At 55.2% G+C, this 23,540-nt stretch overlaps 11 protein-coding genes across 11 annotated transcripts; 5 read left to right on the top strand and 6 right to left on the bottom strand.

The window, feature by feature from the left end:
- Positions 1 to 263: 263 nt before the first annotated feature.
- On the bottom strand, positions 264 to 2,119 carry CC84DRAFT_1220782 (cytochrome P450; the record flags this gene model as incomplete). The annotated part of the gene is made up of 7 exons (XM_018183200.1): positions 264 to 435; positions 491 to 944; positions 993 to 1,134; positions 1,185 to 1,259; positions 1,310 to 1,580; positions 1,667 to 1,853; positions 1,912 to 2,119. 7 exons carry the CDS (start codon positions 2,117 to 2,119, stop codon positions 264 to 266), a joined length of 1,509 nt encoding a protein of 502 aa, XP_018032827.1.
- Positions 2,120 to 2,401: 282 nt separating this feature from the next.
- Positions 2,402 to 4,086, top strand: CC84DRAFT_1167508 (S-adenosyl-L-methionine-dependent methyltransferase). Its single transcript, XM_018179191.1, has 3 exons — positions 2,402 to 3,500; positions 3,620 to 3,695; positions 3,745 to 4,086. The coding sequence occupies exons 1-3, from the start codon at positions 2,646 to 2,648 to the stop codon at positions 3,912 to 3,914; spliced, it is 1,101 nt and encodes a 366-aa protein (XP_018032826.1). The 5' UTR covers positions 2,402 to 2,645; the 3' UTR covers positions 3,915 to 4,086.
- Positions 4,027 to 4,432, bottom strand: CC84DRAFT_1167507 (uncharacterized protein). The gene has a single exon (XM_018179190.1). The coding sequence runs from the start codon at positions 4,380 to 4,382 to the stop codon at positions 4,056 to 4,058; it is 327 nt and encodes a 108-aa protein (XP_018032825.1). The 5' UTR covers positions 4,383 to 4,432; the 3' UTR covers positions 4,027 to 4,055.
- A 1,258-nt stretch (positions 4,433 to 5,690) lies between these two features.
- On the bottom strand, positions 5,691 to 7,930 carry CC84DRAFT_1099286 (sulfur metabolite repression control protein-like protein SconB; the record flags this gene model as incomplete). Its single annotated transcript, XM_018174818.1, has 3 exons — positions 5,691 to 7,412; positions 7,460 to 7,654; positions 7,721 to 7,930. 3 exons carry the CDS (start codon positions 7,928 to 7,930, stop codon positions 5,691 to 5,693), a joined length of 2,127 nt encoding a protein of 708 aa, XP_018032824.1.
- Positions 7,931 to 8,777: 847 nt separating this feature from the next.
- Positions 8,778 to 10,314, top strand: CC84DRAFT_1099255 (uncharacterized protein; the record flags this gene model as incomplete). The annotated part of the gene is made up of 2 exons (XM_018174814.1): positions 8,778 to 9,092; positions 9,139 to 10,314. 2 exons carry the CDS (start codon positions 8,778 to 8,780, stop codon positions 10,312 to 10,314), a joined length of 1,491 nt encoding a protein of 496 aa, XP_018032823.1.
- Positions 10,315 to 11,444: 1,130 nt separating this feature from the next.
- On the top strand, positions 11,445 to 13,508 carry CC84DRAFT_1022366 (putative extragenic suppressor of the bimD6 mutation). The gene has a single exon (XM_018173387.1). The coding sequence runs from the start codon at positions 11,677 to 11,679 to the stop codon at positions 13,183 to 13,185; it is 1,509 nt and encodes a 502-aa protein (XP_018032822.1). The 5' UTR covers positions 11,445 to 11,676; the 3' UTR covers positions 13,186 to 13,508.
- Positions 13,509 to 13,691: 183 nt separating this feature from the next.
- CC84DRAFT_1167503 (NAD(P)-binding protein) lies at positions 13,692 to 14,875 on the bottom strand. The gene is made up of 2 exons (XM_018179189.1): positions 14,757 to 14,875; positions 13,692 to 14,589 (listed from the first exon to the last, which is right to left on the bottom strand). The coding sequence occupies exons 1-2, from the start codon at positions 14,809 to 14,811 to the stop codon at positions 13,769 to 13,771; spliced, it is 876 nt and encodes a 291-aa protein (XP_018032821.1). The 5' UTR covers positions 14,812 to 14,875; the 3' UTR covers positions 13,692 to 13,768.
- Positions 14,876 to 15,138: 263 nt separating this feature from the next.
- Positions 15,139 to 16,075, top strand: CC84DRAFT_1098865 (yeats-domain-containing protein; the record flags this gene model as incomplete). The annotated part of the gene is made up of 3 exons (XM_018174792.1): positions 15,139 to 15,165; positions 15,223 to 15,247; positions 15,294 to 16,075. 3 exons carry the CDS (start codon positions 15,139 to 15,141, stop codon positions 16,073 to 16,075), a joined length of 834 nt encoding a protein of 277 aa, XP_018032820.1.
- Positions 16,076 to 18,219: 2,144 nt separating this feature from the next.
- On the top strand, positions 18,220 to 18,931 carry CC84DRAFT_1208456 (uncharacterized protein; the record flags this gene model as incomplete). The annotated part of the gene is made up of 1 exon (XM_018182162.1): positions 18,220 to 18,931. One exon carries the CDS (start codon positions 18,220 to 18,222, stop codon positions 18,892 to 18,894), a length of 675 nt encoding a protein of 224 aa, XP_018032819.1. The 3' UTR covers positions 18,895 to 18,931.
- A 240-nt stretch (positions 18,932 to 19,171) lies between these two features.
- Positions 19,172 to 20,211, bottom strand: CC84DRAFT_1167501 (uncharacterized protein). The gene has a single exon (XM_018179188.1). It carries the CDS (start codon positions 20,051 to 20,053, stop codon positions 19,397 to 19,399), a length of 657 nt encoding a protein of 218 aa, XP_018032818.1. The 5' UTR covers positions 20,054 to 20,211; the 3' UTR covers positions 19,172 to 19,396.
- Positions 20,212 to 22,127: 1,916 nt separating this feature from the next.
- Positions 22,128 to 22,873, bottom strand: CC84DRAFT_1022325 (uncharacterized protein). Its single transcript, XM_018173386.1, has 2 exons — positions 22,524 to 22,873; positions 22,128 to 22,472 (listed from the first exon to the last, which is right to left on the bottom strand). The coding sequence occupies exons 1-2, from the start codon at positions 22,614 to 22,616 to the stop codon at positions 22,149 to 22,151; spliced, it is 417 nt and encodes a 138-aa protein (XP_018032817.1). The 5' UTR covers positions 22,617 to 22,873; the 3' UTR covers positions 22,128 to 22,148.
- Between the last annotated feature and the right edge of the window lie 667 nt (positions 22,874 to 23,540).

Genomic DNA, 23,540 nt, shown 5'->3' with positions numbered 1-23,540 from the left:
TAGCCGAAGTATAGGAACCAGAAACCAATTTCGGTCACCACTGTAACCATAGGTTACCCCCGCTGTCTTACGTCAGGATACCAAATGTGTAAACCATGGTGTTGGAACACGCCTACTAGCTCTTGTCTTATGCTCATAGATTGTCATTTGGAACAAGTACACACGTGAAGGGTATCATCGCTTTCGATAACTATATCATAACTCCATGCGCACGTCGTCCCAGGCCTGGATTCGACGCCGTGTCCTGGCCACACCCCAGTCCTCTAATCGGCCGCAGAGGTGACGAAAACCCTCACGCCCTTCGATTTGAGGCTGGTGACGGGGATGAAATAGTCGTGGGCCATCTCAACGTCCGTAACGTCAGCTTCAAAGAGCTCGAATTTGAAGCGGCGGAACATCATGCCGAGAGTAAGGTAAAGCTCCGTCCACGCCAGACTGCGACCTGTTAGCAAACGTAGGAGCAATCGGGGACAGCTGTTGGGATACTCACGTGATTCCCAAACAGGACCTCGTGCCACGACCAAACGAGACCATAAATCTATCCAGCGGGATACCATCGCTCGTCTTCGGGTCGTCCAGCCACCGCTCTGGGATGAACTCGCGAGATTGCGGGAAGAGAGCCTCATCATGGCTCACGTCAGGGATGCTCTGAGAGATACACGTGCCGGCAGGAATGATCCACTCTTTGTAGTGCAACGGCTTGTCGTGCGTTCGCGGGTTGCGCGCGCTCAGGCCGTAGCCCATGCGCACGGCTTCCATGATACAGGCCCTCAGGTAGGGCATCTGCTCAAGCGATTGAAGCTCAAGGGTGGCGCGGTTCGGGAAAGCTTTGACAAGGTCGGCGTGAAGTCGCTTATAAATCTCAGGCTTGTTGATGATATGGAAGGCAGCAATGCCAAGGGCGAAAGCCGTCGTTTCGACACCGCCTCCAATAACAATCTGGGCTGCCAATGGATCAGCCCGGGGACCTTTGCCTCATGTGGTCTTCTCACCTTCATCTTCGAGCCGCTGCTGCGTCTTATCTTCCGGTGGGAGCTGTTTGGAGCCCAAGATTTCCTGGAAGATGGTCTTTTGCGCATCATTGACCTTGACATCATCGCCTCTCAAAGTACGGGCGATTACTTCCCGTTGATCCTGTACCTGTTTAGATTCAATGTAAAGGCTACGGTTAGCTGACAACTTACACGCTTGAACTTTAACAGGGGCTCAGCTGCAGGCTGCAGCCACGCAGTAATGCCGTCCGGAATCGAGTTCATAATCTGACACAAGTCAGTCCAGTTAGAACGACTTGGGTAACACCAGGACCCACCGGGAAGATTGCAGGAAACTGCGTCGCCACGTGGCCCGTCGATCCGATCTTGATGAAAGCCTCATGAAAAGAGGCAAATTCCGGGTTCTTAAGCTGGGCATAGTTGAACCCGAAGAAGTAATCCATGATGATATCTCCGGTCAACGCGGGGAAGGCATGCGTAAGGTTCAAAGGCTCCTTGCGACCCTCAAACTCTTGCATGCGAGTCGCAAACGTCTCCACATGCCGATGGATGATGTGGATGAACTCTATGATGGACCTCCGAGAGAACCTAAGAAGCATCGTGAGCACAACGTAATGTAGCCAAGGATGCCCTGCATTCTATCATGCAGAAACCCACGAAAGGGGCTTGCATACATAGGACTCAGAGCTGCACGGCGCCGTTTGTGGACTTGAGCATCAGGTGTTGGGAGCAAGCCGCCCTCGCTGCCGAAGCGCTTGTCCCATCCTTCTTTGTGGAGATGTACATTTTTGGGGTACACGCTCTCGAAGAAGCGCGAGTCCCTAATGTGGAGTTCTCCGGGGGTGACCCTTACAATGGGCCCTGAGACAGTGTCAGCCATCTACCGCGCGAGCACATGCGACATCGGGGGCGCACACACCATACTGATCGTGTAACTGCGATATCTTCTTCGAGTACTGGCCATTTCGAATGATCTCGTAGTAGGCCTCATACCAAGGCGTTATTGCGGCCAAACGAGGCCCCGGAAACTTGGCGAGGGGGTGGAGAAACAGCCGATATAGCACCAGACCAGCCCAATACACGGCGAAGGCGACAACGGCGACGCCCGTCAGCGAGGTTGAGGCCATGGAGACACGAGCCGTAGCCGTGGTTCAGACAGTCTGCGGCTTCCAAGGGTCCTGCCGAGGGGGACGAAGGTGGCATTTTGTCAAACCGCGGGAACTGACAAGCGCACAGGGCGCTACTCCTGCAGCGTCGGAATGTTGCTTGGTCGTGGTTTGCTGTCGCGCTTTTCGCGCGGGTGAATGGCCCTCAAACGGCCTTAGCAGCCGAGGGAATGCGCCGCCAGCGGGAAAGCCCTTGCCGCGTGGAGCTCCGCGTGTGGAGCATCCGGGCGCCAATTCAGTGACAGGAGGGACGGCGCCGCATCGGAAACGCGCTGGCGACTACCGGTATTGCTGGCTTGCAGGCCGTATGGAGCGTCGGCCGGACGCCCGACAAATGGGGCCAACTGGTGTTGACGAGTAACTGGGACTCGAGGGGGAACTGTGCCGACTTTATTGGCGACACGCCATTCACAATCCCTCGCACCTGTCCCTGCGAAGAGCTCGCCAGGGCTGTGAGCACTGAGGAGCCTGCGCATTGAAAGACGCCATGTCGGCCGCCACAAGCGTGCCCGCGGCGCCCGATCCAGCTCCCGCACCAGCTCCAGCACCGTCTGCGGAGGAGCTGCCGCCAGTGCCAGCGCCCGCCGATCAGGACGCGAACCAAGAAGTGACGACCCTCGAGGCCGACACTGCGACGCCGTCCGACAGCGACGCAGATTCCGCCTTTGACGGCGAGTCCAGCGCGAGCACGTCGCTGGCCTCGTCCATCCTCAACTACGAGTACTCCAACGGCCGCCGGTACCATGGCTATCGCAGCGGCGCGTACGTCCTGCCCAACGACGAGGACGAGCAGGACCGCCTCGACCTGCTGCACCACATCTTCCTGCTGCTGCTCGACGGGAAGCTATTCGCGGCGCCCATCGCGCCGGCGCGCGTACTTGACATCGGCACCGGCACCGGCATATGGGCGTTGGATTTTGGTGACGAGAACCCAGGCTCAGAGGTCCTCGGCACCGATCTGTCGCCCATCCAGCCCAGCTGGGTGCCGCCCAACGTAAAGTTCTACATCGACGATGCCGAGAGCGAATGGGTGTACAGCCCGCACGAGCGCTTCGATCTGATCCATGCGCGCGGGCTGTCGGGCGCCATCAATGACTGGGAGAAGCTGTGCAGGCAGTGCTATGAGAACTTGCAACCCGGCGGGTGGCTAGAGTTCCAGGAGCCCATGGCGTGGGTCGAGAGCGACGATGGCACCATAGAGCGTGCACACAATCTGAGGGATTGGCAGCAGCTCTGCAATGATGCAGCCGCCAAGTTTGGCAAGGTCATAAAAGTCGGGCACACGCTCAAGGAGCGGTTGTTGGGCGCGGGTTTTGTCGACGTCCACGAGAAAATAGTAAAGGTCTGTACTTTTGATATGCAACGTCTTACGCCCCACGATAAGCGAGACTGCGGGGGACTCGGGCGAGACGTTTGCTCTGAGCGTTGCGCGCATCCGAATGATTGCTGACCCTGTCGCAGGTCCCCATTGGGCCGTGGCCGAAGGATCCAAAGATGAAGGAGATTGGCCGCTACCAGCGCGAGCACATGGTGATAGGTACGTCTCGCGCGAGTCCTCCGCGGGCACCACACTCACACGTCGCCAGGCATCGAACCGTACACATTGGGCTTTCTCGGGAAAATTTTGGGCTGGAGCGAAACAGAATGCAAGATCATCATTGCAAAGGTGCGCGAAGAAGTACGAGACAAAAACCTGCACATGTATATCCGGTTCTACTTTGTGTACGGACGGAAGCCGGAGAGCGCAGTGCATTGAAAAGACCCTAAAAGCCCGGAGGAGCCTCCGGATATTCTTCTTGTTCATGAGTTTTCTACGATTGTATGAAAGGGAGGATCAGTCATTGCATCTTATACCCTAGCAACAATGATTGCCGCTGGAAGGCTGGCACCGTCTCATTTATTCATCTACCATATCAGCGAATGTAGCCTCCAGATCCGAAAACTCGTTTCGAGCTCCTGCAGCTTTTCCGGAAACACCAACCCCCCTCCCTCCCTCGCAAACTCGTCCCCAAAGACACCCATGCTTAAAAGTCCAAAAACACCAATCTGAAGCAACGAAGACACCAAACTCCTCTCCAAACTTCCCAACAACGCCCACGCTGAAGAATCCCAAGAACACCAATCCGAACCAGCCATACCATCCCAACTCCTCCCATATACATGGACCTTTGCAGAGATTCTTTGAAGACAGCGCCGAGCCGGGCCGCGCCTCCCCTTCCTCCATTACATGCCCCATCCACACTTCCATCCCTACCCTCATCCCCTCCATCCATCCATCACCCTAACCCAGCCCTCCCACACCCCCACCCACGCGCTTAAACCCCATCAAAAAGTACAGCTCCGCCTCCCTCGAACTGCACCGCACCTCATGCTTCTCAATCTGCACGCAGTGCGTGGACGACCCAGCGTGCCTTGGCGGAGTTATCGGTGTGGTGATAGTGAACGTTGGGGGAGAGGGGGGTGGTGAGGACATTATATCGGTATGGGTGTGGTGGTCAGAGCCGGTGGTGGTTTTGGATTCGGCAGGGCGTGCAGGAGGCGAGGGGCGAGGCGGAGACGGAGTGGTATATCGATCGTGGGGCGAGGTACGCGGTGTGGTGTGCGGATTTGGCGTGGTGCTGCGGTCGAAGCTGCTCGCAGCACTGCGGAATGCGGCACCGTTTGTGGCGACTGACCACGACGTTGCGCGACCCTTTCTCTGCCGCGATGGCAGACCCCCTTGTATCAGTCCTCGAGGCGTAATCGCGTATCGTGGCAAGAAGAGATTCTTCGCTGCGGCGTCCAAGTGTGCGTACACCAAGTCCACGCAGGCAGCCCTCGGGACTTCGTTCGACCCCCGCTTCGAAGACACTGTTCTTTCACACAGTCTCCTCTTACTCAAGAAGTACTCCAAAAATCCCGCATACGAACACTCTTTGGGTGTAGACGACCCCGCGGTAGTCTCGCTCACGTGGTACCGTGCTCGGGTGTTGAAAATGCCTCAAACAAACAGTGCCCCAGGCTAACCGTCTTACAAGCTAGGAGGATCTATGGTACTTGTACGTAAAATACATGAAACCGAACGCCATGTGTGCTACGGTCCCCGGGTGAGGTGTTTGGTTGTTCTTCAATGCCAATTCGCTCGATCAGAGTACACCGATGGTCTCATCGCACACCATCCCGGGGGCATATGTGCTGCGTAGCACACGACGCCCTCGGCGCACACGTCCTGCTCGTAGTTCTCGGGAACAAAGTGAGGGCAACATATGATATTATACAGTCGTAAATATAAAGCTTGCAAATCAATTCACTATGCCGTAGCAGTGAATAGAACAAAACAATTCCACGCCTTGCTTGCAATGCTTGCAAGCGTCCCCAAACGCCGAATTTTCCATTCCGCAGTGCTGGGACGCCGCCCATGCCTGTGTCCATAACCCACCCAAATTTTGCCAAATAGATTCACGAAAGTGGAATACCCGAGAACACCATGCTGGCAGGTAGGTATCAAACGCTAGAATCAAGGTAACAAATGCAAATGACTCGCGCTGCCTGCTCATCCCTCGCTAACGAAGCAGTGCACCCTCACGGTGCCATCTTCGCTGCCGCTGATGAGTCGGGAGTCGCTCAGACCCACACAGTTTACTGGGCCCTCGTGGCCGGATAGTGTGCGTTCGTGTTTGCCGGTGCGAGGATCCCAGATCTTGATCAACTTGTCTTCAGCTCCAGAAACAAGACGTAGAGTATCGGCAGCGAGACTCCAAACACCTTCAATGTGGCCGAAGAAGCGGTGAATGGTGCGGCCAGAGGGAACGTGCCAGAGGCGGATCGTTCCATCGAGCGATCCGGTGAGCATGTAAGTTGGCGGAGCCGGCCTATCCGGGTCGTTGGGGAAGAAAGTCTCAGTGTTCGTAGCCTCAAACGAAGAGCCTGAGTTCAGGTTCTCTGACGCGAGCGATGCCGTATCAGAGTCGTTGTGTGCGTTGGGCAGGAAATCCGCTTCGTCAATCTCGAACTCGGCGGGAAGAGGAAGTACTTGCTGGACCTGGCCAACGTGACCTTCGAACGTCTTGATGCAGGTCCGTGTGTCGAGATCCCAAAGCTTGACAGTCTGGTCATCGGACGCAGAAAACAACGTGCGAGAAGGCAAATCAATCTTGACAGAGTTGACCCAGTCCTCGTGACCACGCAGTCGGAACTTCTGCTTTGTGCCGAGGTCATGGACTGCAATGGTGTGATCCGCAGATCCTGATGCTAACAGCTTATCCACCATATGCAATCCGATGACTCCAGCTTCATGAGCCGGGATCGTCGTCTTGCATTCGCCAGTCTTCCAGTCCCATACCTTCATGGTACCGTCCAAGCTTCCAGTTATCAGTCGCGCATCATCAAACTGCAAACACCGTACGGGGAGTCGATGTCCTCTAAGGGTGCGGATTTCAGTGCCCGTGTTGACATCCCAGACCTTGATGGTGTTATCGTAGGATCCGGTGATGAGCGTCCGCTCGTCAAATTGGAGGCACATGACGCCATTCGTGTGCCCTTTCAAGACACGCGTGGAGTAGCGTCCGTATTTCCAGTTGGTTCCCACCTTGAAGCGGTCCTTGTACACGTCTTTCCACGGCCTCTTCTTTGGCTGGTCGAAGTAGGACGCCTGCTGGTCACGAAGAGATACTTGCGTGGTGCAAGGGCGCTTGCACGATGACTCTGGCGATGAAGGGTCATCTTCAGCAGAGCGCTTGGATCCGGAGGTCGTCTCGGAGAGGTCAGACGTGTGAGAGACCAGAGGGGCTGGCGGGGTGGGTCCATCTACGGCAGGGGTGATGTCGATGTCGGGCGACCACTCGTTGAGTCCTCGGCCAGAAGCACGCAGCTGAATGCGCCTCTTCTCAGTGCGAAGTCTCCGTTGATCTAGTAGAGGCAGACCCCAGCCGCACTTTGTGCACTTCCTGTCAATGTGCTGTTCGCACATCTTGTGCCATACGACATCGTCGTCTGCGAGTTGTCTCCATCGCTGGCTGACTTGTGCGGCTTTGCAAAGGGAGGTTGTGTCGAGGTAGCACAGAATCTTGAAGCCGAGCTCCGGAGGGAGTGCGGAGAGGAAGTCGATCTTGATGAGGTTGCGGACGTTGGAGGAGATGAAGGAAAGCTGGGGGAAGCAGCACGTCGAGAGGATGCCTTGGAGCATGAGGTTTCGTTGTCTGGCAGGTGCGGCGGAGAAGAGGGACCACACGTTGGCGATGCTCTGCTGGTCGTTTTGCGACTCTCTCCCGAGTTCCTTTGCATTGTTAGCGACGCCTGCGACAATTGGTCCGTCGTACATACATCCTGCAGCTGCTCCATGGTCGGCTCGTCTGCTTGCTTCCTACAGAGCATGTCGGGTCGATGGCGGTAGCAGTACTTTGTGTTGGTGTGGCCCGAGACATGCGGCTCTGCTCCGCCGCCGAGGGGGTTGTACTGCTGGGGTATGTGCTGGGCGAGGTAGGGCGCGATCATCTTTTCGATCTTGTTTGAAGTGTTCTTGTTCATGAAAGAAGTGTTCTGGTCGGTGTCTTGTTCCCCGTCCTCCCCTCTGCGGTGTCGCACGCGATCGCTAAGGCCTTCGTGGTCGTGGCCCAGCATTAGAGCGGTGTGGGGATCATGTACCCCGGAAGGGTGATCGCGCAAGATGTCAGAATGTTGCGAAACGGACGTGCGCCACGAAAGCCGTCGCCGCGTCGGAGGGTTGTGCGATGGCGGGAGAGAGGTCGGGTCGGTTGCGCAAGGTTCGGCGACATGAGTGATATTTGACGCCATTCTGGAGGGTTCGGGGCGATGGCGCAAGGGAGAGGGTCCCTATGAAGGTCCCGGCAGTGGCTCACTCATGGAAGCTGGGCCGGGCAGCGCAGAAGACGAGATATTTCCCAAGATGGCGTGCTGTCTTGCCCAGGGTCCTGCGGCTCCACAAGCGGTGAGCGAGACGGCGGGGGACCACGGCGCCGGGTCGCGGGGCGGAGGGCTGCTATATGGGCGCTGGCCGGGCGCGCGAAGATAACAGCAGGTGCTGGTGTTCCTTTTGCGCGCAGACTGCCTGGGTGCTGGCTCGGACGGTGCAGCGTGTGGGGGACGTGGGCAGGCACGATGACTTGACTAGCAGGAAGTCGCCGCCGAGCACCTCAGAGCACGCAATCAAGAAGCCCGGCAGACGCCATCGCCCGCGCCCAACGGCCAGAACAGGACCAAATTGTACCGCCCGCGCCGTGGCACCGTGCTGGCTCTGCGCCGCAGCCCGACCGTGGTCGAACGCTGCCACAGTGCTCACATCACGCTTCAGTGGTTGTATGCTCCCACGCAGGCAAAACACTGCACGTCGGCATTGATTGGCGCGCGTTTCCTCGCGGAACCCTGGCACGAGAGGCGCCAGCCGCCAGCCGCGCCGCGCCCCACACCCTTCGCTGCTCCACCGCCGACAGCCGCGATGCTGCAAGCGTGCCTACTGTTACATGCGCCTGTTGCCTGAGCTCTCACCACCGACAATGCCCTCCACCAGCGCGCATCGTTAGTGTTTACGCGTCGAATGCATGCAGGAGAAGATGTGACTTGATCTCTGCGCCGTCATATACTCCAGGCTGTACTCCCTGCAACTGACAATCAGCCGCGTGCGATGGCCTCTCCCCCGTCCCCGGCATCGTCCACCACCAGCGCGAACTCCCAGAGGTCCCTTCACCCAAACAGACCGCAGACGCTCGAGGACCTCGTGACCCACTTTGTAGCTTCGAAGCGCTCCCTGCAGACGCAGACAATACTATGGCGCGCCAACGACATCGTGACGTCGGCGCGCGAGCTGCTGGAAGAGAACGCCGTTCTCGCCGCCAAAAACACGTCCATCAGGAACATGGTTGAGGAGCAGGTGGACGCGCTGGAGGCTGTGCGTCGCGGCATAGACGTCGTCGAGGGCGACGTGCAGGCTGAATTCAAGGTATCTCCATCTCTCTATGCGCGATATGAGAGGACTAACCAGCCAGCAACTGCTACATGACCTAGATACCTCGTTTGCTGGCTTGAAGTCGACCCTCGCCGTGTTGCGCGAGACGCCGATAGAGTCTGCTCTTCAGCCCTCCGGCACGCCGCAGAAACACCTCTACGATTTCATCGACAACACGACCGTGTCCGCTCTCGAGGACTCGCTCAGAGCTTGCATAGACAGATACAATGATGTTCACTCGACGCTTGAGGAGAGCACCGACGCTTTCGATACCTCGCTCGAGAACCTCCAGTCCTCCATCATCAACGTCCCGAAGACGCCCGTCACAAACTCCATCCCGAGCCCCATTCCCAGCTTGTACCATGATCTTGAAGGACACGCGAGAGAGGCTGCACAAGCTTTCCAATCTCTTGTCAAACACTACGATTTATGTGTGACGGCTCTTCGACACACCGAAGGCGGCGCTGCTGCTGTGACGCAGGCTACCGGTGATGCCTCGTTGCCATCCGCCGATGATCACGGTCCTCCTCCTGAGCCGATTTCGGAAGAAGAGCGCCAGGAGATGCTGAGTGTACTGGAAAGAGACGCCCAAGAAGTTGAAGATGTCGTAACCGAGATTCGCGAACACGGTTCCGAGATGTCGTACCTGCTATCTCAAATCGACAATCACATCACTCATCTTCGCAATGAGGATTCGGCCTTGGGCAGTGTCCTCAAGATGATAGCGAACATTGCAAGGGAGGTCAAGGGTCACATTGCCACCTCCAGAGCCTTCCACACCTCGTGGCTGGATGACACACGACCTACACTGCTGAACGGAATCGAGGAGTGGGAAAACCAGCGCGACTTCTATGAGCGATTTGATCTGGCATATGCCGAGCTACTGGTGGAGATAGCATCACGCAGGCGGAGACATGACAAAGCGAAGCGGAAGGCTGAAGAAGCGCAAAAGGAGCTGGACAGGCTGCACGCCGAGGACGAGCGCGCGCGCGAGCAGTTTACTCTCGCTCAAGGAGACTTCCTACCACTAGACATCTGGCCTGGTCTGCGAGATCCCCCCAGACGCTACGAGGTGCGAGCTGTTGCGGTTCCGCATGAGCAGGACATGGAAGAGGGCGAAGAGGCCAACGACGCTGATCTCGTGGCCAAGAGCATTCCACAGCTAGGCCGTAACGTCGTGGAGCGTGCACTGGTCAGGGTCAAGAGAAGGATGTGAGCCACTGAATTTCGCACGAAAGCCGACGCTATGCGTACCGCCGTATGCCACCGAGACACGAAAGAGATCCGATTGCGCTATCTCGCTATGCTACAGGCTCTTGGCCCTCATGAGTCATCGTTCCAGTGCCTACGCCTGACCGTAATTGAGGTCATAGATGACTAAGTGACGAGTACTCGAAGCGTGAGTGCGCGGAGGAGGGATTAGCTATCCAACTGAAGCTGCAATGATTCCGAACTTCCAACCACCTAGACAGAGTGCGACTGATTCGGAATACGAATTCTCTGACGAAAGGATGGCTGGTGGCGACTGACCGCGAAGAGCTTCTGAAGGCATGACAGGAGCAAGTACGTAGTTGTGTCTAGGCGAAAATGTCCAACAATAGATACTGGAGAAGTAATCACACACGGACAAAACTGTCACCACATACTGTATAGGTAAGTCAACGCTTATGAATTCTTTACTTCAGTACAATTTGCTCCGAATGCATTCTCCTGTGATGATGGACGACGGGAGTAGACATGGACTTGGGCGGGGGAGAACCAGATGAGTTCTTGCAGGGGCAAAGACATCAATAATCCCGTCTGCTTTGGCTGCGCTGCCTGTTTTCGATAGGCAATGTAGTCGCTATAAGAATTCGGGATGGACTATCAAGTTACCATGCCATAATTGAAACATAGAGGGAGTTAACACATGATCAGGTGTGCTCTAGAAGTCAAGTAGTAAGTGTCCCCCTGTGATGCGAGGTTCGAAGACGTGGCTACCGTGGATTTCACTGAAAGCCTGCTCCTAACGCCTCCAGCGGATGCGGCGCTAGATCGTGCTGCTAGCCCGGTGGGTACCTGACAGCGTGACATCTTCACTTTAGTTGAGACGCATGATGCAGACTGCGTTGGCATCTAGATAATGATGGTGGAAGCAGCTAGGATGAGTCGAAGCGTATGTGGCGACGGAAATGTCTGGAGTCCGCGGAAGTTAGGTGGAAGCTAGGCAGTCAGGAAGAGAAATAACAACCTTCTCGACTCATAGTTGATCATTCTGATCGTCAGGGCCACCGAGGCACACAAGAGCGAGGTTGGAGGGGTAGGCAGACCGCCTCTGTAAGGCTGATCAACCCCGCTATACTGCCCGCTAGTGCCCACTGGCGCGTTATCGATACTCTCACCGAACTTTTTATGCCCCTCGCGCCTCGGAGTCACGATTTGTTGCATACCGCCGCCACTATATATCACTGCCACGTCCGCGCCTTTCAGTAGTACCAGCACGACTTCACAAGCAACTGTTTCGACCCTCACATAACTTTCCGCAGCATTGACACCTGTATTTTCGCCACACGCTACTCGATCATTACTGCGCGCAACCATGGCGAGCACCGAATCCACCGTGCCTACCACGAACGAGCCGATTGTTGGCGAAGAAGGCGAAAGCGATATTGAAGATCTTTTCTACCCGTCTGACGACGATGAGGTCCCCGAACTCGTGGCTGGCCCGAACACCCAGAAACAATCAAAACCTTCCGCGAACACCAGCGCCTCTCTAGACGACCAAGTGGCGTTGCTGTCGAAACATGCAAGCCGAATACGTCTCGACAACAGAATGGCCGGCATGGGTGGAGGACCATCAAGAGACAAGGACAAGGCTGACCGGGCCACGAGCGAGCAGGTGCTGGACCCGCGGACACGCATGATCCTGCTGCAGCTGCTAAACCGCAACATTGTGTCCGAGATCAACGGGGTCATTTCTACTGGAAAGGAGGCGAATGTGTACCATGCCGCTACCATCCCCGAAGACGACGCGCAGCCACTGCACCGAGCGATCAAGGTGTACAAGACGTCCATCTTGGTCTTCAAGGACCGCGACAAGTACGTGACGGGCGAGTTCCGCTTCCGTACAGGCTACAACAAGAGCAACAACCGCGCCATGGTCAAGGTATGGGCAGAGAAGGAGATGCGCAATCTCAGACGGATATACAACGCTGGCATTCCGGCTCCCGAGCCTCTATACCTGCGCCTGCACGTCCTCGTCATGAGCTTCCTCGGCGACAAGAAGGGCTGGCCCGCCCCTCGGCTCCGCGACGTCAAGTTCGAGGGCCTCACAGCCGAAGAGGAGGAGCAGAAGTGGACGAGCATATACATCCAACTCCTGGGCTACATGCGCACCATGTACCAGACGTGCCGCCTCGTCCACGCCGATCTGAGCGAGTACAACCTCCTCTACCATGAGAACACGCTCTACATGATCGACGTCTCGCAGTCCGTCGAGCACGACCACCCGCGCTCCCTCGAGTTCCTGCGCATGGACGTAAAGAACGTGTCCGACTTCTTCCGCACGCGCAACGTCAACGTGCTCTCCGAGCGCAAAGTCTTCATCTTCGTGACGGGCGAGGAAGGCGGCAAGGAGCCCGCCGACATGGAGAAGTACGTCCGGGAAATGTTCGAGAAGAAGGACGCTATGAATGAGGAGGACCAGCTGCGCGAGGACAACGACGAGGAGGTCTTCCGCCAGCAGTACATTCCCCAGACGCTTGACCAGGTCTACGACATCGAGCGCGACGCCGAGCTCGTCAACAGCGGGCAGGGCAACGAGCTCATCTACCAGGGACTATTGGCTGGCAAGGCTACGGACGGGACAACGGTGTCACAGAATGAATCTGATGCGTCGCATGAAGGGAGTGATTCAGAGGGCACGTCAGACGAAGATGACGAAAGCAGGTTTGAGAAGGGAACCCCGAGGGGGAAGCGTAACATGGACAAAGATGTCAAGCGCGAGCACAAGAAGGCGGTCAAGGAGGAGAAGCGCGAGAAGCGGAAGGAGAAGATGCCCAAGCATGTGAAGAAGAAGATGGTGTCGCAGTCGTCGCGGAAGAAGTGAGGGGATCCATCGCACGCGTTTACAGTCCGCTTCTTCGATGTTGTTGGTCCATGGTTGGACTCCGATCGTACAGAGTAAGTTTGTTCCTGATATTTCGCTAGGTGGAAGGTTGGACTCGTGACGAAGAAAAGCCCGGCACTTCTGGACGTCTGTCAGGGCGTGGTTTTCGCAGGATAGCCCGTCTGACGGGCGCCTGGAGATAGATGTCGCCGAATAGCTTTCCTGTGGCCCTGGCTGTGGGGTTGCTTTGCGGATCAAAGAGAGCACTGAGAGTCGTTGGTTTCGCTATTGGCCTTACAAAACATCGATGTACAACTTACTAACGACGAGTAGACGAAAGCTCACGAAGTCGATACGCAGTGCCGTGTCGAGAGATCCGGCCCTTTACTTGTCTGGGCTGGATAGAACAGAGGCATGCACGAAGCTTCTAAACCGAACCCAGACGCTTAGAAGGGGTCTCATCTGACAATGAGTAGTTGCGCGCACGAGCGCAATACAAATAATATGCAATGCTTGACGCCGAGTCGAAAGCCTATATCTACAACCATCATCGTACATTCCCCAAACTCCTGTCTTTGATACCCTACAACATGTTCTTCCTCCAGGCCCTCGTGGCCAGCTTCTCAATTTCCCCCACCTCGACCGGCCCCTTAACCTCCTCATCCTCCAGCGCCTCCACAATCGCATCCGCAACCGTATCTGCCTTGAGCGGCTTAATCCCGCCCGCACCCATCAACCAAGTCAACCGCCCCCCCACAGCACTATTCACCATCGCCGCGACACCCCCCGCCGCCGCGATCGGCAGCGTAAACGTCCGGCTCGAATCGTACATGAACGGCGCCCGGATGAACACACTCCGCATGCCAGGAAACCTGCTCCCGATAATATCCTCGGCCTCCCTCTTCGTCGTGATATACCGTTTCGGCAGCACAGGCGCCCCCGCCGCCGCACTCACATACAAATACGTCCCGACGCCCTTGCCCTCGGCCTCCTTCGCCAGACTCACCGCACTATCCCGATTCATAACCTCGTACGTCAACTGCCCGTCTTTCTCCTGCGGCTTCAACACCTCCCCCTCTTTCCGCTCAAACGGGTTCTGCGTGCCCGCCTTCGTCGCGCTGAATGCGCGCTGCAGCCCGGAGATGGGGGACTCGCGGCCGGACACGACGCCCTTGTAGTCTGCTTCGAGGAGGATGCCCATGGTGTGGATTACGGCGGTGGCGGAGGCGAGGTGCGCGGTGTATGTGGAGGGGTCGAGGATGTCGCCTTTTTCCCAGGACACGGAGGTCGACCAGGAGGGGGCCGTGGGCGAGGAGGTTACGGCGGACCAGGTGGGCTGCCCGGAGCGCGAGATGGAGGTTACGGCCCAGCCGCGTTGGATGGCGGCGCGGCAGATGCGGCTTCCTAGGGGGCGGTTAGCGGTAGAACGTGGGATGCGATACTAGTAGAATTGGTATGTGTAGCGTTCATCGTGGGGTAACTCAGGGAGCTTCGCGGCCAACAGTCTCGTGAGACTTTGTTTGCGCGTGATGAAAGAACTTGGAAGTTGAATCAATTGCTGCAGGACTCACCGAGGAAGCCATTGCCGCCGCAGACTACGAGCTTCTTCTTTGCTGCTGAGGCCATTGTTGTGTCGAGAGCAAAGGAAGGAAAGCTCGAGACTTGCGGCTCAAAATGGCGAGTGGTGAGGTCACTCCTCCGAAGCTATCCACCAACGGCGGGACCAGGCCAGGGTCCCACGCGACTGCTGCCAAGACTCCCGCGGCGAGCCCCAGATTTTGGAAGCCATGTAAGCTGCTCAGCATCTCAACAACATAGCTTGGGAGTTCCTCCCACACGGCGCACCGACCGACATTTAGCATTCGTTGGCGCGACCCCATTTCTACTTCGGACGCTCCGCGACTCGACCATCCCGGACTTTAGCAGACGCAGCGGCGGCGCGCTCTCGCAAAGATGCCCGCCCCCGCAGCAAACAAGCGCGTCAAGGTCAGCAAAGGCACGCATGTCCTACTATGATCGCGAGCTAACAACGCGCAGAACAAGCGCGTGAGTCGCAACATCAGTACGCAAGCTTCAACATCCATGCGCAACCTCCCTAACACGCACAGTCATCGGCTCCGAAGCCTGGGCCCTCCCACCCGTGGGCCATCCCGACCGTCCCAAGGGCGTGCCCGACGACCACACCAAGCGCTGGACCGTCTACGTGCGCCAGCCCGACGGCGACCCCTCCCTCACAACCTGGCTGAACAAGGTGCAATTTAAGATATTCAATACCTACGAGAACCCGCTCCGCACATGCGACAACCCGCCCTTCCAGGTCACCGAGACCGGCTGGGGCGGCTTCACCATCGACATACGGTTGCATTTCCAGCCCATCAGCGGCGAGAAGGCGCAGTACAGGCAGCACTTCCTGCAGCTGGAGAAGTACGGCGACGAGAAGCTGCAGGCCGAGCAGGAAAGGACAGGCTGTGTGAGGAGCGAGTACCTGGAGGTGGTGCAGTTTAATGAACCCACCGAGGCACTGTACGAGGCGCTCACCGCGGACGACCAATGGAGCTATCTTGCGCTGGGCGCGAAGGGTGGTAAGAAGACCTCGAGCATGAGCACGGGACCCAATGGACGGCCGAAGCGCGGGTTTCCCAACGGCGAGCGGAGTGCGCAGTTGCCGGAGAAGGGAGGCGACGACATACCTTTCAGCCAGGAGCAAGAAGCCGAGCTGATGAACCAGCTCAAGGCGAAGATGCAGATGGTCGAGAAGGCACTGGAAGAGGAGAACAAGAAGAGAGAAGACACGGAGAGCAAGCTCAAATCGCTGAGGGCTGAGCTGGGACACGAGGCTGCGCAACAGGCGGCACAACAAGCGAGTGGCGATAGAAGTCGGAGGAGGTGAGAAAGAGGGGGACGAGGGACATGTTTGAGATTAATATGATTGAATTGCGCTGCTAACATTTGGTGTGCCAGTGGACGGCAATACCAGAGAACGAGGAAGGCGAGAGGATCTAATTAACGACATTCAGTTCGCGAGGCGTCAAGTCCACTCGGATTGAACCAGGTATACCCCAGTGGTAAATTTCACGGAATTTTCGCACGGCAAGTGCATTTCCAGGCGTTGGCAGACGGAAACGCTGTACTAGCGTACAAGCAGGAGGCGTTGGAGCCAGTTCATCGATACCTCTCCCTACTCGAATCCCAAATTCATCTTACAAAGACGCTGATACTGTCATCCATGCTGAATTCCAATGCTCCCAACGACCAACAAACGCCTAAACATTTCCATGCTAACGCCGTATACAAAGCCACTATGCCTGCCCTCAAACGCTGCCCGGCGGGGGTTTATGCTTCACAGTCTCAGAATCAGTCTCGCTCTTAAAACCACCATCTTCCTCTTCCTCGTCATCACGGGCCCCCAGCGCACCCCTTCTGTCCGCTCAACCGCCTTCTCAACTCTTCCGTTCCATATTAGCACCATTGCATTCACCGCATCACACCCCTCCCCTTCCTTCTCCCCCGACGCCAAAAGTCAAAAAAAGGCAAAGATGGTGAACTAACACTCTCAACCCTCTCACTTAGCGCCGGCGTCGCAGGACTAAGTCCCAACGGGCTCACCATTTTGCGCTTCCCCGCCATAGCCTTGCTGCGTGCGGAGCTCGCGTCGCCGCCGAAAGCGGCTTCCGACTGTGCAGCTACTATGGGGTACCTGCCGGAGTGGGATTACTCGTCTGCGTGGATGTTGATGCGGGAGGGGTCTTTGCGCTCGCCCGTTTTGATGAAGTTGTTATCTGGGGGTTGTGTTGAGGGCTTGTCGAGCAGGAGGAAGAGTGGCGGGCGTGGGTAGGTGTGATAGCGAGGGAGGGGAGGGGCCGAGAGGAAGGCGGACCATAGTGGTGTGCTTGAGGTTGGTGGTACATGGAGTGGTACATTTGGGGATGGGTATTTCGTTTGTGATGTGAATTGCAGTTCAAAAGCAAAACAGTTATGTGCTGAGGATGAACAATCGCCTACACAATTTCCTATGAGTTGTCCGTGATGATTGGGCAGTGATGACAGCGAGCGTATGGATGCTAACTTGATACATTAACGTGGTGATTGACTTCAGGTCATGCGATTTCCAGTCTGTCCAGATGAACCATGTATATGCAAGGTCTAGGGCGTAGCGCAGACTCCACGGGAAAGTAGGAAACCCGTTGCATGCAGTCGATTTTGCACTTTGGTGAGCTCGTAAGGTGGAACTGATGTAAGAAAACTATTCCTCCGTTCTAGCACAAGCGTCATCGGAGGCGCTGAACCGCAGACAGGATGTACTAAATTGGTCAGAGTCTATTAGGTCTGCGTAAATCCGTTCCGGTGATCTCTGCATGTACAAGCACTAGGGCTGGCACAAAAAAAGGGTTCCTTGTGTACACCTAGTCCTGTAGGAATACACTACAATACAACTATAAAATTCTAATTTAATATTAGATCAGCAAACCTCAAAGCCGTAAAAAGAGTACTTTTGCTATCAGTTACTGTGATGTATGGCAATTGCTCATGGTAATCTTAATGAGGAAGTAGGAAGTAGGAAGAACCTTCACCCAAGCACCTCAACGGCGTTCACCAAGCCGGACGGTGCGCACAACAAGCTGCAAACGTCGCGCGGAGATGACAAACGTAACTGCGTTTCTCGCTTCAGTAGGTATTGTTTGGGACCGTGATGTCACGCAGCTTTCTTTGACGGAAAGCCCTGACTATCCTTCCGGCCAATCACGACTGCAGGGACCGTGAGATTCATAAGCAATGCCCTCACTCAGCAACTCTAGCGATGTCGAGTTGACTCATCCTTCGCACCTCTCGGGTTAGGTAGCACGGGCCGAGGCACATATACTTACATGCGGTGCTCCGGACTTCATCCGTCCTACACTGATTCCTTTGTCGCCGGGACCAACAAGCTGAAAGCCCACGCCTCCACCAACAGGCGCCATACTTGGCAGATAACAGCAACGACTGCCTGACAACCACCACAATTCTTGCCGTTATATGTGATTACTATTGCACACAATGGCATCCAACATGAGGAAGGCATCTCTCCGCGAGACACTGTCCATCGCCCACACCGCCGAGTGCAAGCTCCACCTAGCCGTAAACCGTCCGGACAGAGACCTGAGGTTCATGCTCGGGCACGCGCTCACACTTGACTCGGTCTCATTGCGATTAGTCGAGATTGAAAAAGAAGTCGCCACAATCCAGCAACCCAGCCATGCCACTGGCATCAAGTTCCAGGCCGCTAATAACTGCCCGACGAAGCGGAAGACGAGTCCGCCTCCAAATAGGCTCAGCGAGATGCACGCCAGCGACGAGGACGAGGAAGACGAGGAGGAAGACGACTACATAAGCAGCGACGACGACCAGGACGAGCTGTCGCTGATGCGATTCCCCTCCGGATCCGCGAAGCCGCCGCAGGAGCCACCGGATCTTGTGCCGTCAGAAGAGGACTCGTCGGATGAGGAGGGTCCGCCGTCTCCAGAGCTGCCGAGCGAGGACATGCTGCGCGATATTATGAAGGGAGATGGAGATGAGGGTCTCATGAATGCGTATGCGGGTGTGAAGAAGTGTCCGTGTCATGGGCACCATGAGGATGCGCCGAAGATACAGAGGATGTGGGAAATACCAACGAGAGAGGGCGAGCAGAGGGCGGATGGCGTGAGAATGGCTGTGGCGGAGGTTGCGGCGTGAAAAGCTGGTACCTAATAAAGAGGCGTTTGAAAGAGGGTTTTCATCTCAACCACATTGAGCAATGTTTTGTGCCCAGCGCATCACCAATAAAGGCGCCAAGGGAATGAGGGCGCACGGCGTATGGAAATTTTCCTTATAAGAGATACGGCTGACAAGACCATACCAAAATGTCAGACATGTAAGCTCACTCGGTTACCATCAGATGCTCACATGGGATTCAAGATGTGAGTGAAACCTCAGCTCTACAAGCACTTCTATGCAATTTAGTAGTCAGTTAATGATGTACGTGAGGGAATTGTGAAGTTGCTGAGACAGGTCATCGCATTAATTGGCAGGCTACACAAAGTATGTACAGCCTTCTCGTCCCTCTCAATCAATCACAATTATCGCCAAAAGATCCAAATATAGAGGAGTGTCGGATGGATACCTCATCCGCGACCGTGTAACAATTCCACGCGAGTAAGAAAGAGCATGCAGAGTGGATTCGATTGCTTGGCAAAATTTAGAAGGTGTTCTTGCTCGTTCGTGGCTTTCCACTCTCGCCAAAGATGCGGTTGATAGGCTCCGCCTCGGCCTTCGCAGCTCGCTTCTGGGGGGTCCTTACGTAGCCAGGCTCGGGCTCAGCAGAACGGGCCTCAACGTCGCGTCCCTGCTTTGCCCGGGAGTAGTGTTCCGGATCCGCAGATCGAGGGTGCGAACCACGTCCGAAGGGTTCTGGGTCGGCGGATCGAGGGTGCGAACCACGTCCGAAGGGTTCTGGGTCGGCGGATCGAGGGTGAGAACCACGTCCGAAGGGTTCTGGGTCGGCGGATCGAGGGTGAGAGCCACGTCCAAAGGGTTCTGGGTCGGCGGATCTGTTGGATAGAGCTTCGGCCTCTTCCGCGGCCCCTAGCCTGTCTTCATCATCGATGCTTCGTGCGTTCTTGTTTCTGCTGAGGGCAGGAGAGCGTGCCTCAACCTCGAGCTCGCGTGAGTTCTTGTTTCTGCTGAGGGTAGGCGAGCGTGCCTCCATTTGAAAATCACGTTGGTGAACTCTGCCATTGAGGTCGGGGCGATCGTTCTGTCCAATTCCGTTGCTCTTGTAGATAGGCTTCGCCTCGGCAACAGGGGCGGCGAGGATAGAGAGCGAGAAAGTAGCGACGATAAAAGCTGAGCGCATGATGGCTGTGATGACCAGTGATGTTTTGAGTTTTGTGTTTTTGGTTTGCAATTAGTGCTCAGCACTTGAAATTATAAACAGCAGTCAAAGTAGGCACAGCCTTGAATTGAAGAAGATTTTTAAAGATTGTTGGGTTTCTGTCCTGCTACAAACGACGACAATATGACTTTATACATCTTGAACAAGGCCTGATGAACGACCAAGCGAGAATTGGGAGAAGTGACTCGAGTATCGAAGCGCTGGCTGCGCCGTACAGGTGAATGAGGCTGTGAGTTGATCGTCCTGGACGTTAATGCGGTTTTTTAGAACATCACATCCCGATCGGGCCTATCTAGCCTCAAACGGAATCAGGCCCAGGCGCATCATTGGTCCACCCATCGAAGCCGCCAACATCTTAAGCGCCCGGGTCCAAAGTACCTTCCGGATAAATACCCTAGCAAACAGAGCATTTCGATTATCGACTGCCGATGAACCGTTGACCGATACAACATGATCGGTCCTTTTTCAGGCCCGTCCCATGACTATGATAGGGACTACGCCGCAGCGCTTCCTTAATATCCACTTGTTCATGCAATGCACGCAGCTTGGAGCGGAAGAGGTGCACAAGTGACATCGCCATGGCAATGATCTACAGATCTAGGGTCTGCAAGCTGTGACTGGTCAGTTCGGCCATGGGGTACATGAGCATGGTAGCTAGTCCATGAGCCATGCCGCAGTGCTATCGGGATGTCAGAGACGCTCTGAGCTCTTTGACATGAGGTTTACCAATAACCCAGCGCCTCAGTATTGGGGAGTACACATAGCTTAATGTGATATAGTTAGACCGTAATTCTCGAGACCTGGAGTTGATGATGAGGGAGACTTGAAGGAAATTGCAATCCTCGGAACTGATCAGTGAGACCCGCTACGGGAGCAGAAACGCGCGTACTACAAGAGATCAGAAGCGAAGGACTCGGCTGTCATAACTGAGAGTATGTGATATGTACAGGTTGCAACCCCCTACGCCTACTAGTTGATGTGAATGCACACTAGAATGTTCAGCAGCGTTGCATACAGACATTTTGGAGTACATATCTGTTTACAAATTTCGATCGCGATGATCTCATCTACACGAGGGCGATCTCGTATGGCTGACCGACTGTAGCATCGAAACACAACAAGGCCAAAGCTCCGCAGCCGCATGATCTGTGTCTGTCCCAGCTTAACTTTGCCGGATATTGAACACCAATCACAGTCAACAGATATCATTGAGCATATAAACTGGATACAGACAGTGAAAAGGTTCTGATTGGCACTCCTGGGAGCACTGCATACCAGTTGGCGTGACTTCAGCCGCCTATACTTTGGGAGTATATGACAGTGATGATATCAATGAAATTTTCTGGTGTGGTAGTGACATGAATAACACCTACCTTTGAGGACATGTTATATCGATTGTTCGCTCATAACCTGAAGACCTGCGAGGCCTTCATGCATGAGCAAGCCTACAGATTTTGTGCATGATGTACGGATGTTGACCACGGCATCTTTCTTTCACCATCAGCCCGCTGACTATACGAGCGGCCGACTTTGGGATCACTGGTTGAGCGATGAACGCACTAGATGCTTGGGAGGAAGCGCTTGCGTTTTGAGCTTGCAGATTATGTAGGACCTCGCTTTCAATATAACCAAGCACATGAACAGATAGCGGATGAAGCGGAAAAGAGCTTTGCGGGTATCTGTTCCACGACCTTGTGGTCCCAAATGCGACTCCCGTTCAGCCAAATACAGCGCTTAGTCTGAGTCTATCAACCTCATCTTCGATTGAGATGGGCCCGATCATCGACTTCCTCCTTGTGACTCTTGAACTCCAAAACCCAGTGATTGTGGGATCAATCAATGCCATGCGCTTTCCAACGGTGGTATATGGATTTTTTGAGGGGGAGCGGCACGTTTCTCGGAGCTGCCATCGGAGCCAGAGGTCCTTCGCTCATGCACACGTGGCTCTTTTTCACATCCACGTATCATTCTTTGCTCTTGTTCTGGAACCTTGCTCATCTCCAGCATCGCAATAGCTTCGACCGCGGTGGTATACAGTCTCCGGCTCAGCATACCACTATCCAGTCCCTGAGACCTCCTGATATTCAATTACAATTGTGCAGACACCATCCTTTTTGTCCTCCCAGTGCCAAGGACGAGTGCTCCTGTAGTCTGGCTCCGGCTCTGGCTGAGCCGATCGGGGTGATAGCTCGTTCCTAGGAGCCGCTTCTGCTTGGGGCTTCGGCTGTCTTATTCCGATGAAGTCTTTCGGATCAGCTGACCTTCTCCCCCAACCTCCGCCTCTGGTGTACCGGACTGAGAGTTCATCCGCCGGTGCTGTGTCGTCCTTCTTAAGGTCTCGTGCATCCTTGTTCGAACTAAATGTGCGTGCCTCAACCAGCTGGACGGCATTATTAGCACATAGTCAAAGGGTAGGATGTTTGAGACATACAGATCCTTCGATCTGGCTGCCAGAGTTCGCCTGAGGAACCGGAGCGGCGGAAACAGCGAGCGCAAAAGCAGCAACAATAAGAGTGGCGCGCATATTGAAGGCGACCAAGTTTGGTTTGTCGTTGTTTTGGTAGTGGGAAGTGACCTTGCTCAGCGCTGGGATTGCGATGGAAGCAGTCAAATCTGATACTGCTTTTGAACAGAAACTTGTCTGCAAAGACAAATAATGGACAATGTAGAAGATAGGTTTCTGTTGCTCTGGAAGCTTTCTTGAGGCCTACCGCAGATGGCAGATGCCAAAAATTTATATGACATCCTCAGTTGACTCCGCATCAACATGAAAGTCTTACCACAAGTGTGGGTCGAGTGACTCGAGTACACAAGCGCTTGCTGTGCCACAAAGTTTAACAAGGCTTCAGTCGATCGTAACACGCAATCGACGTGATGTGGAAACATCACGTCCTGACGCGAACAAACTATTCCAGAAAGAGATTGGAACATAGAGTGCTCATTGGCTCAATGCTGTAGGCGCCGGCTACCCTGCACCACAATCCGCCACAATGTAAGCGCCCGGGTGCGCGACACCTGCCGGATGAAAGCTGTAAGCAAATGGCGTCAACCGTGGACAGCTGGCATATCTTTGACCAATCGCTACATAGCGGACTCCACTTCGGCTCGGGCCATATGCACTACGCCGCAGCGCCTTCCGTGAATATCGTGGACACCCGGGGGTGTCCTCACCTTTCATGCTGCGCGCACACCTGCATTGTAATTACTCGGTGTACAGTGATACTTTGGCAGTGCATTGCGATTGGGAACCGCTTCAAGGCATACTTGCACTGCTCACTCCAAGTGTAAAGTATATGGATTCCTCGAGATATATTGAAGGGGCCGTGAGATGTTCAAGGGAAATGAACCAACCGTTTCAGACCAAAAACTAGAATAGCCTCAGGTTCAGATTCGCGAAATGCAATCACAGCCTGTCATCAAAGTCTGGTAGAAGTAATATGGAATGACT

This window comes from Paraphaeosphaeria sporulosa (genome assembly GCF_001642045.1).
Source record: "Paraphaeosphaeria sporulosa strain AP3s5-JAC2a unplaced genomic scaffold CC84scaffold_9, whole genome shotgun sequence".
NCBI lineage: Eukaryota > Fungi > Ascomycota > Dothideomycetes > Pleosporales > Didymosphaeriaceae > Paraphaeosphaeria > Paraphaeosphaeria sporulosa.
This window is presented reverse-complemented; position numbering and strand designations above follow the sequence as displayed.